Source organism: Sus scrofa, chromosome 2, assembly GCF_054392235.1.
Source record: "Sus scrofa isolate SSC_HxYL_T2T_F1_AM1 chromosome 2, Sscrofa_HxYL_maternal_Yorkshire_Landrace_v2.0, whole genome shotgun sequence".
Lineage (NCBI taxonomy): Eukaryota > Metazoa > Chordata > Mammalia > Artiodactyla > Suidae > Sus > Sus scrofa.
The window spans coordinates 113,816,810-113,828,862 of record NC_139384.1 but is presented as its reverse complement, the minus strand read 5'-3'; the positions used below and the strand labels follow the sequence as shown (position 1 = coordinate 113,828,862).

The following is a 12,053-nucleotide window of genomic DNA, read 5'->3' as shown; positions in this document are numbered from 1 at the left end:
AGCTTGAGATCCTGAACCTACTGTGCCACATAGAAACTTCTGTAAAATCTATTTTTTGTATGTGTTCTGTTTTCTAAAACAAGATTGTTCAGCAGACAAGCAGAAGGCCCAAGATGTAAAGCTAGGTTTACTTTAAGACACTCTCCCTAGTGGGGATGTGAATCTGTTTGCTCTCAGGTGGATTCCCTGCCTTGACCTGGGTCTGTTGGTGTAGCAGGGATGTTTGCTGGCTCCCACCAAGAGGGTGTCTGGCAGGACAAACCATTGGTGGTTTCTGCTTCTTCCTTTGTCTTTCCAGCCTAGGAATGGTAGCAGCTTCCTGAGATTTCTAATCTCTGCATGGCTTAACCCACCCACCCCCCTTGGTTTCCCAGCCTCTTCTGTTACCTGGGCAACCAACTCCCTGCATTCGATTCCCTGACAAACTCTAAAAAGACAGAAAGAGCATGGGTCTGAAAGTCTACGTGACCTTGGGCAAATAATTTAAACTTTCAGTTTTCTCCATATAAAATGGAGGTAATGGGGCTGGCATACTTATAAAACAAGCTCAACTTAATGAGGAGCCTGGCCCACTGCCTAGTTCACTTTAAGACTACAATAAAACTTATTGCACTCCCTTCTTTTTCTCTGGCATCAATTTGATAGTAGTAAATTATGAGACAGTAAGTGAATATGAGAGATAAGCAAAGGTTTAAGGTTTCCTTTTTGAAGGCTGTAAATATTAGAGCAGAGAATTTAGTGTTTTGCTTTTCCTAAGTACAAATGAACCAGATTCGTTTGATAAATTTATTTTGTCTATCTCATGACCCTGTACTAGTCTCACACTTCCATGCTACAAATAAGGAAACAAAGTACACAGGGGAGAGAGAATTCATTCTTCAAACAACATACACCAATCTGATCACCTGGATAACACTCAATGTACAATTCCCATGCTATAAAATACTTTGTAAGGGTGTGGTACGTGTGTGTGTGTATGTGTGTGTGTGTGTTGGTGCGCTGGGAGTTGGTCTGATGAAGCAAGATGGGCACAGTGTTACAATGGTGATATTTATTGACAGTAATGGATACACGAGGAGTGCATTATATTACTCTCTCTTCTTCTGTGATAAAATGTTTAAAATTTTTGAAAATCTTATCTCAAGAGTATGCGGCTTTCTAGAGTCACCCAAAGGCAACATCCTAGCCATTTTACTTGATTTTAATACTGAAAACCCCAAACACATGGAGACGTCTAGTGTGAGAGGAAGAGTTCACTCACTAAAAAAATAATCAGTGAGTAGCCACTGTGTGCTAGGTGTTGTGGGGAGAATTACTATTAAAGAAACATAAGTAAATGAAAGTGATACATGATATATTTCTACTTCTCTAAAAATATTTGTTATCAAGCTATAAAAATACAGGATAACCTTCTTTGGGGTTCTCACAGAAAAGTAGACACATATTAAGGATTAATTGCATAACTATAATTCTGAAATCCCCATGTTTCACCTGATCTCTATATGCTTTTCCCTAACATTTTAACCTTCTGGTGGACATGCCCAAGTGGAAGTGTAAGGGCACATTTTCTTTTTTGTCCAGTTTTCAGAAGTAGGATTGATTGCCTTTCCACCCTGTTTATCTTACAGGATCCACCTGCAGTAAAACTTTGTGAATTTTCTCTAAGTCAGAGACAACGTCGTGAGAATTTCAATAGTTACTTTGCTACTTTTGTAATAGTCATTAGGATGTGATTGTGATTTTTATGTATGAGAAATGCAAAAGAATGCCAGGCATGGACCATCAGCACAATTTTTGTGTCCATGGCACCCTGTACAAACCTTGACACATAGTGGGTGGACAAGAAGCAACTGTGACCATATTTGACCTTTACCAAATCATTTTTGCATTCTATAAGTTTTCCACAGTCAAAATGTATCCCATAGATTTTAAGAAAACTCTAACCATAGACCCTTTTTATTCTTGAGCCAAATGAGGAGGCAACTTACATAAATGGTATTCCTTGGGTGGATTCATTTTTTCTTTTCTTTCTTTTTTTTTTTTTTTGGCTTTTTAGGGCCACATCCATGGCAAAAGGGGGTCAAATTGGGCTAGAGGTCAAATCAGAGCTGTAGCTGCCAGCCTATGCCAAAGCCACAGCAAAGCAGGATCCGAGCCACATCTGCAACCTATCCCACAGCTCATGGCAATGCCAGATCCTTAACCCACTGAGTGGGGCCAGGGATTGAGCCTGAATCCTCATGGATACTAGTCAGATTTATTACCACTGAGCCATAATGGGAACTCCCAGGATTCTTATTAACTGAAAAACACCTGTTTTTTTTTTTTGTTGTTTTTTTTTTGTTTGTTTTACTTTACAGTTTTTTCCCCTTAAACTGAAAAGGTTTCAGGTAATTTTTTATGAAAAGAAATCGAGACAATGTGAATAACAGAGCTTTAGAATCACATGAATAAGATTTCTATCCTTAAAACATTTTAAAGAGAAGGTTCTAGAAAGAAGCTACAGTAGGAGGCACAAGGAATCCATCTCCCTACCTAGATAAAAATCCCACTGGAAGAATCTATCAGATGGAACTATTTTGAAATTCTGGCATCTATCAAAGGCTTGCTCCTTCTAGAGTGGAAAAGTACGGTACCTGAAATGAAAAACTACTACGGGATTCAAAAGCCAATTTGAGTAGGTGGAAGAAAGAAGTAGTGAATTTAAAGATGGGAAAATTGAAATTATTGACTCTGAGGAATAAAAAAATGATTGAATAAAAGTAAATAGTGCCTAGGAGACCTGAGAGACATGATCAGACCAACCTACATGTTAAGAGAGTTACAAAAAAAGAAGAGGGAGTTCCCATCAGGGCTTAGCAGTTAACAAATCTGACTAGCATTCATGAGAACACAGGTTCAATCCCTGGCCTTGCTCAGTGGGTCAAAGATCTGGCATTGCCATGAGCTGTGGTGTAGGTCACAGACGTGGCTCAGGTCCTGTGTTGTTATGGCTGTGGCACAGGTTGGCAACTACAGCACTGATTCAAGCCCTAGCTTGGGAACCTCCATATGCTGCAGGTGCAACCCTTAAAATTTGACCAAAAAAAAATTATTTGAAGAAACAATGGCTTAAACTTTCCAAATCTGATGAAAAACAAAAATACAAGCAACTGAGAAACTCAACAAATTTCAAGTAGGATGAATTCAAAGTTCACAGGGAGATATATCAAACTGTTGAAAGACAAAGACAGAGGATCTTGAAAGCAGCAATAAAAAATGATTTGTCACATATAAAGCATATTCAGTAAGATTATAAGCAGATTTCTCATCAGAGATGTTGGAAGTCAGCAGGCAGTGGGACAATCGTTGGCAAGTATATGAAGAAATTAGAATCCTCATGCACAAGGGGGAGGAAGGTGAAATGGTACAACCACTGTGGAAAATAGTAAGGTGGTTCCTTAAAAAATAGCTAAACGTGGAAGCAACCCAAGTGTGCATTGACTGATGAATGGATAGACTATATGCATATTTTTTTCAGCTTTAAAAGGAAGAAAATTGTGACATATGCTTTAACGTGGATCAATCTTAAGGGTCTGTGCTAAGTGAAATACGCCAGTCACAAAAAGACAAATACTGTATAATTCCACTTATATGAGGTTCCTAGAACAGTCATTATCATGGAGACAGGAAGTAGAATGGTGGTTGCCAGGGACTGAGAGGAGAGGACAATGGCTAGTTACCAATCAGTGGGCCTTAAGTTTCAGTCAAGGAAGATGAATAAGCCTTACAAATCTGCTGTACAATACTGAACCTATATGCAGTGTATACTTAAAAATCTGTTAAGAGTAGATCTCATGTTAAGTGTTCCTACAACAGAATTAAAAAATGATAAGGAAAACAGGAACTTAAATACAGTCCTATGTATTTACACATATGTATGTAAATTGAATGAGAACTTATCGTTTGATGTGTATACAATTTCAGTGTTGCAACAAAGAAATATTTCTGGAGATAGAGGATAGTGATGGTTGCACAGGAGTGTGAATATATTTAATGTCACTGAATTTTACAGTTACAAATGGTTAAGACAGTAAATTATATATTATATGTATTTTGCCACAATAAAAATAAAAGCCCTCAAGGGAAAAAAGTAGAATAAAGATAGGTTGCTTAGAGAGGTCCTGTACTCCACTGAGACAGCCTACTCAGAAGTAATTACCCACCTGCTCACCTTGGAATCTCAAATGGCCACCCACTGTTTCTACCCCCAGCAAACTACATCATTGTTTAAAAAGTACTTGTAGAATATAATTAACTTTCTGGGAAGCGTCAAAACTTATTAAAGAATAATATCATCAGATGTTATTCTTAATTTAAAAGTCTTCTCTGCAATGGGAAGCAAGCCAATTCAGAAACTGCCAAACAAAAGAGGAAAGTTATGTCTGACCTCCATTCTCCTTCCACCTTAAAGCGTATACCCCTCTCACGGAATCTACAATTCCTTACTCCTAAAAGTCACGGCAGCCAAGTGGTCTGTCCTGTCAGGGAAGGCTTGTGACACTCTTTCTGGGCTGGCCACAATGATGGAGCCTCCCAAATGACTGGGCTTCTTGATCACGCTGCCGCTGGACTAAGAAACACCTTTAATTAACATGGCCTAATAAAGTCAGCTTATGACTCAGCAGTGTGATTACTAGTATGTCAGCCAACCAGATTTACTCTTCTTCATACTTCTTCATTGTGAAGCTCATCATATGCTCTTCAAATCTAGCTTTGTAAAGTTTTGTTTTAAAATTTTTACCAAAGCAACTTAATTCATCAAAAGATAAGATCAATATATTGATGGTATGCAGTGGGGGGAAATAGACATTGTAATGTTTTACTGACTGGCTTTACAGGTGGCAGTCCCTTAAACAAAACACATCATAGATACATCTTTTAATTATTTTATCATATTCTGCCTAATTTTTTTTTTTTTTAAATTTTCAGGGCCACACACCCATAGCATATGGAAGTTCCCAGACTAAGGGTCAAATCAAAGCTGTAGCCACAGTCACAGCAATGTAGGATCTGAGCCACGTTTGCAACCTACACTGCAGCTCACAGCAATGCCAGATCCTTAACCCACTCAGCGGGGCCAGGGATCGAACCTGTGTTCTCATGGATACTAGTCAGATTCGGTACCACTCAGCCACAATGGGAACTCCTTATTCTACCTAAATTTTGAAAGCTATGTCAATCACAATCTTTGTCAGTATTTAAAGGGTTCCAGTAAAGATATTTTAATTATAGGATTTACCAAAACTATTATATATATTATACATATATATATAAATACATACATCTTTTATATATTGTATTTTTGTATAAAATTTTTGTGTAAATAAATTGCATAAATCTTATATATAATAGTATATAAAAACATAAATATCATGTATGTGTGTGTGTTATAAATTGTCTCCATAGATCTTCAGCGGATTTATGGATGGGCTTTTATGTGTGTATGTGTGTACTTTGTTGTGGAAAAATGGTTCACAAATTTCATTTAATTCTAAAAATGTTCTCTGATCATGCCTTCATAGCCACCTAGCAAAACCAGTTAGAAACCCACGTCTAAAACTATACTGGTCAATACCCGATCTATTAGCCACTCATGCCTATTGCTCACTTGAAATACATCAAGTATGAATTGAGATGAGCTCTAAGTATAAAATACATGCTGGATTTTTAAGAATTAATATGACAAAGAAGATGTATAATATCTCAATGATTTGCACATTGATTGTTGAAATAACAATGGTTGGGAAATAGAGGGTTAAATAAAATGTTATTAGCATTTACTTCACCTGTTTCTTTTTGCTTTTGTTTATGTGACTACTAGAAAATTTAAAATTACATATATGGCTCACACTATATTTCTACTGGACAGCACTAGTTTGGGCAAAGTCAAAGCTTGATCATAGGCAGTTTGCTGATTCAGGAGGTTCCTACTAGCAAAAAAAAAAAAAAAAAAAAAAATTCTAATAGTTCCAGAATTATATTACAAGAGAAGTTTTTAGCTAAAATGTCAAACTATGCCTAAACATAACAAGGTTAAAAGCATAGATTTAAACAATCTTCATCCAGATATTCCAGCATAATTTCCTTTAAAGAATCATGAATTTGAAAGAAGACTGATGTCAGCCCTGAACCACTGCCATCCATATTTGCAGGTAATTCAAGTTGGGCATTTTTGATAAGAACCTTAGGACAATAATGACGCAAAGCAAACATTTGCTTTTAGAACATCAATAAGATGAAACATTTTAAAAACCCAGAAAGTGTAATGGGAAGCATTCATGAAGAAACATCTTAGGGGAAACAGGAATTCCCAATCATTAAAGGCATATAAGCATGGTAATTTGATTCATGAATCTACTCTTCACCAACTCTTATGTGGTACTTATTACCACCCCAATTTTATAGATGTGGAAACAGTTTCAAAAAGGTTGACCCATTGCCCTGTGAGAACAAGAATTCTGTCTGGTTTTCCACTGTGTACTTCAAGACTAGTACTGGGTCTGGCATACATTAGATACTCAGTGAACACCCGTTGGCTGAAAAGGGACAGTTTACAGATTCCAACACAAGATTTCTCTCTAAAGAGTATCTGATAACAACATCCTAGCACATGCTGAGAGGACTCATTTTAAATTTTTCACCATATATCAATGGGATATAACTATTTTTATTCTGTTTACAAAACTTTTGTGTATTTTTTGGGGGGGGGGGCATTGTAACATTAAGTCACACTTCCTGATTCAAAGCCTTACAAGCACCAGCTTGACTGGCTATCACACCTAATTGTCTGGAAAGGCATTCAATGCATTAAACAAATGAAACATCTAGGTCCCTCATCCAAAGTAATAAAACACAGAGCAGAGGCTGCTCTCTCATTCTAAACATCGGTCTTGATGTCAGTTTCTTCTGCTCCTTGGAGTTTTGGATTTTCTACTTGCCCTCATTCCAGCTGCCTCTCCTCCTTTGCAGTGGAGAATGTACGTCCAACAAGCCTCTAAAAGTTTTGAGCTTTACTTATGCCTTAAAAACAAACACTAAATCTGAGCTCTCTTGAGTCCAGTAGGAGTTCATTCAGGAATCCGTGTCCAAGGGCTGAATTCCTCCAGCAACAATTCCTGTTCCATTCAACTTGGGAGCGTGAGCACAGCCTGGTGCTTTTGCTCACACCAACGACTTGCACGTCTGAGCTAGCTTGCACATACCACAGCAGGGTGCGTCTCACCCTCTCCAGGAGCCTAACCTGAAGGTCTGAGAGGAGGTCACAACTGGTCCCCACCCCTTCCTCACCAAACCCTGGACAATAAACTGGCCTGCACGCCCAGAAAGCACATTCCCTTCCCGGTCCTGCCCAGGCACGATCACTCCTATTTACCGTCTTGTACCACCAGCTTGCGAATGCCATGGCGACAACCAATTTGCTCTGAGTCGCGCAGAGTAGAACCCGGAGAGGACGCGAGAACACGGGATGCAGCGCAGAAGGGGTTTGGCTCACACTCCTCCAGCCCTGGACCTGGTTGGTCCTGAGTTCTGTAAGCCCCACTGCTGCCAGGGAGGAAGGCATCTGGGCGGGGCCGAGGTAGGGCCCCACCCCCACTGGGTTGAGCCGGCCCCGCCCCGCCCCGCCCCACCCCGATTTGGCTCTAGGCCGGTTAGGGAAGAAGTGTTATTTCTCCAGGCAGCCACGCCCTGCAGTCCTGACTTTTATCACTTTACGAAAAAGACCCCCACTCTCTGGGGGTCCAGATGAACTTTATTCCCCTTTTATCCTCATCTGCTTTTTACCCCAGTCTCAGCAACCAACTTTTCCCCAAGTGGGCCACCTTCAATCTGGTTTATGCCACGCCCTATGCGCTTGGCCGAGGCCCGGCAACCCCTGGCCACCTCCAACCACCTGCCCAGAGGCTGGTACAGAGTCTCGCATCCTTCTCCGGCCCAGGAGGGGGCCCATGGGGCATCTGGCCCTGGCAGGCTACCCCAAAGGAAGTAGCGCATGGCTCCGGGGGCCTGGGGCCGAGGTCCTCCCAGCGCCCAGCCCTGTGGCTCTGGCAGGAGTGCCACTCACCTCCTGGGTGTGGCGGGCCGCAGCAGCTCGCCGGGGACGTGGGGAGGCTGCGGGCTTCTGGCCCGGCTGGGACATGGTAAGGCCTTGGAGAGCGCTGCCTCCGGGAGGGCACAGCGGAGACTGGAAGGGAGAGGGAGGCCCGGGGCGGGAACGCTAGGAGGGAGGGAGGGAGCGGAGGGCCCAGCGGGCGCGCCCGTGAGGCAGCTTTTCCGACCCAGCCCCGAACCCTGCGTGGGGGCTCCCCCTCTCCTGGCTGGGCCCTCCCCTTCCTGCCAGCCACTGGCTGAGCCTGGGCTGCAGCGGCCCAGGGCTCCCGCCCGCAGCTTAACACTCTCAGCCTGTACCTCTACCCAGTGTTGCCCCCTCTCCCCAACACCCCAGGTCGGCTGAGATCCCCAAGAAAGGAGGAGCTGGAGGTCTCGGGGTTCCTCCTTCGACTTGCCCAGACTTGGCTTAAGATTGTGCAATGTGAGAGCGGGACCGGGCGTGGCCTGTCTATGCCTCCAACCTCCTGCCTAAGAATCTCAAGAATTAGACACCTTTTCTGCTATAGGAGAAGAATTTACCAACTGAAGTATGGCCCAAGCCTGGACCTTCTGGATCAAAAAGCATATTACAAAAACAAACTGGTGCGTGTGTGTGTGATTTAACTTGGCAGGGGTGTGTGTGTGTGTGTGTGTGTGTGTGTGTGTGTGTGTGCAGTTTTGAAAGTTTAATGATGTTTTACAGGGAGGAAGCTGTAGGTTCTAAACCAAAATAAAGAACATTCCCAAACTTAACCCCCTATACTGCCTTTTTCTGGAGGCTGGCAAATTTTGTTTCTGATGCTAGGTTACTTTTGTCTTAGGCTCATCTTAAACAGCACTTCCTGGTTTGGGGCGGTGAAATGCAAGAAGCCTGAAGTGAAATGCAGTAAGCCTGACCAAAAAAACGCTCATCTGCTGAGACTTTCTGCCTGAGGTTGCTGCTGGTTTGTGACCAGATGTGACAGAAGAAAACCTCTAATGGCATTGCCAGTTTGGGCCTCAGGGTCACAGCTTTCTGCCTAGTTGTTTTAGACAGTTGGATAGAGAGTGGGCAGATTTTAAGGAAAGGTTTGTCATGCTATGTGGAACTTGGCAGAAGGGAATTCTTGTTTCCTTCTTCTTTCTCATTTTTAGGGATTTTGACTTCCTTTTATTCAAAGGACAGGCTAGGCTCATTCTCTCTCTCTCTCTTTTTTTTTTTTTTTCTTCTTTGTCTTTTATTTCTTTAGGGCCACACCTGCAGCATATGGAAGTTCCCAGACTAGGGGCAGAATTGGAGCTACAGTTGATAGCCACTGCCACAGCCACAGCAAGAGCGCATCCAGGCCACATCTGCAACCTACACCACAGCTCACAGCAATGCCAGATCCTTCACCCACTGATCAAGGCCAGGGATCGAACCCGAGTCCTCATGAATACTAGCCAGTTTAGTTACCGCTGAGCCAAGACTGAACTCCTAGGCTCATTCTTAATGGGGAGTACATGGAGGAGTGATTTAATATACAGTTCCTTTAAAAGGGTTCCCCACTTACTATCTATGTATCTGGTATTTCCCCAAAAAAGGTGGTAAGGCAGGAATTTATACCTAAAAATGAATCAGCTTGGATGTGGGGCCTATGATGGTCCATGCAATAAAAATTGATTGGTGGCATCAATTACATTCATAATCAGAAAAAGTGTGTCATAAGCCTGAAAAATGCTTTTGTGATAGTGACCAAACACCTACTGTCATTTAAGCAAACACAAAACTAAAGGGGGGAGGTAATAGCTCCACCTCCAGGCCTGTGAACTGAAACCATTATTCTCAGGATCCTAGAGGGCCTAGATTCAGGGTCCCTGAGTACATTACTCTAATTCTGGAAGTTAAAGTTTGAGGTATTTTCTAATGAGGTATTTTAAGTTGTACTTAAACCAATTAGTTTTATATTTTGAAAGGCTTCCATGTAAAGCACAGTGAAAGAAACTGTAGAGGGAGTGATATAAAGGTTAAAATACACATTCCCTGCCCTCTAGGAACTTAGAGTTTAGCTGAAGTTATGTGGTTTTTGTTAACACATCCTCACTTGGGTGGCACTGAAAGACATACTGTGTGAATAAGTACAAGTGTGCTTCGGGAATTTGGGGTTCTGTGGGTTTGGGAGATTAAAGGAAAGGAAAGAAGGCTTGAGCGAGCTGGTTGGCTAATGAGATGTGGACAGAAGAAGAAAGGGTGGAGGCACTTCAGGAAATAAAAAGGAGCCCACCCACCTGGCTAGTCCAAGTTCAGGAGTAATTAACCCACATTTCAACTTATTTATTAAGTAGTGAGACTATGCTCGTGATATAGTTGATACCAAAATCTGTATTAGAATGGCCTTAGCCTTCAGCCTTTGCTCAAGAGTCAGAACTCATATACGCAGAACAACTGCAGACTAAACAGCACACTGATGACTGTGGGTAAAGAAGAATTTCAAAGAAGTTGAAGAAGAGGGTGATATTTTCACTTTCTTTTGTAGTCAGTGAGGAATTTGGAACTTTGATAGCATGACCAACATTTGAGCATCTTGGATTAACTTGTTTTAAAAATATATATGGGATCGCTTCTCGGCCTTTTGGCTAAGATCAAGTGTAAAAATATATATGGAAACTTTTGCTACATTTTTATTTGCACATATTCTAAGTACAGACATACCTCTGAGATATTGACAGTTCAGTTCCAAATCACTGCAACGAAGTGAATCTCACAATAAATTGAGTAACACAATTTTTTTTGGTTTCCCAATGCATGTAAAAGTCATGTTTATACTATATTGTGGTCTACTAAGTGTGCAATAGCATTATGTCTAAAAAAATAATGTACATACCTTATTTAAAAATACCAAACAAGGGAATTCCCTGATGGCGCCGAGGGTTAAGGAGCCAGCATTGTCACTGTTGTGGCAGAGGTTCAATTCCCAGTCCGGGAACTTCAGCATGCCACAGGCATGGCTGATTAAAAAAAAAAAAAATGCAATGGTAACATCATAGATCACTGAATATAGATCATCATGACATACAGAATAATAATGAAAAACTTTGAAAATTTGCAAGAATTACGAAAATGTGACACAGAGCTACGAAGTAAGCAAATGCTATTGGAAAAATGGCACCAAAAGACATACTTGATACAAGGTTGCTACAAACTTTCAATTTGTAAAATATTCACAAAACACAATAAAGTGAAGTGCAATAACACTGCACTAAAACTTGGAGGTATGCCTATATTTTATTCCTTTATTTACTTAGTAACAGGATGCCTGCTATGTGTGAGTTTCTCTGGAGGTAGCAGGGACTTCCTATACTCAAAGATCTCACAGTTCAGTAGGAAAGACATGCACAATGCCATGTGGTAAGGGCAGTGGACAGCAGAAGTATCCCGAGTGCTGTTAGATGCCCAGAGGGTCTCCTCTTTCTGACTGAGGGGTGGGCAGACCAGGGAGAGAGAGGAGCTCAAGGGCTGCTTCCTCCCCCCATGTTTGACTTGAATGAGTTGAAACCTCTGCTGAACAATCTCGAAGTTATATCTCTTCTTCCCCATCCCCACTGTAGCTGTGCAGGAACTCACCACTTCTCATGGGGAAATGTGTAAATGAGAAAAAGAAAGGAAGGACAGCATCCAGAAAAGATGCCAGTGAAGCCTGAGCAGGAACTGCAAAAGGGCAGAAGGAAGATAGTAGAGAAGTGGGTGCTAAGACGGAAGGAGGAGTGCCTTCTGAAGGGAAGGGCTGGCCCACAGTATAAAATGTCACTCAGAGCTTGGGGCAGACAACACATGGAGCATTTGTTTGCTACGACATTTGAGAGGTTTTCGATAACCTAGCCAGTGAGTAAAGAAGGAGGCAGAGCATTTTCCTGAGGTACCCACTGTTTGGGCAGCACCCTTGACTTTGGATGCAACTTGTTTC

At 41.7% G+C, this 12,053-nt stretch overlaps 1 protein-coding gene and 2 long non-coding RNA genes across 35 annotated transcripts in view; 1 reads left to right on the top strand and 2 right to left on the bottom strand.

Annotated features, from left to right (window-relative positions):
- Positions 1–8,226, bottom strand: part of CAST (calpastatin) — a 122,934-nt gene extending 114,708 nt beyond the window's left edge. For 16 of the 33 annotated variants that reach the window (XM_021080930.2, XM_085009664.1, XM_021080941.2 and 13 more), the window contains exon 1: positions 8,105–8,226. In XM_021080930.2, the coding sequence (XP_020936589.1) occupies positions 8,105–8,179 (75 nt within the window). In that variant the 5' untranslated portion in view covers positions 8,180–8,226. 33 annotated transcript variants of the gene reach the window in all.
- Positions 8,227–8,485: 259 nt separating this feature from the next.
- LOC146405652 (uncharacterized) lies at positions 8,486–11,358 on the top strand. The gene is made up of 2 exons (XR_014838409.1): positions 8,486–8,733; positions 8,952–11,358. It is a non-coding gene; the product is annotated as an uncharacterized LOC146405652 (long non-coding RNA).
- Positions 10,974–12,053, bottom strand: part of LOC106508433 (uncharacterized) — a 268,215-nt gene continuing 267,135 nt past the window's right edge. The window contains exon 9 of the long non-coding RNA XR_014838401.1: positions 10,974–11,097. This is a non-coding gene — a long non-coding RNA (uncharacterized LOC106508433). The remainder of the gene's footprint in view (positions 11,098–12,053) is intronic.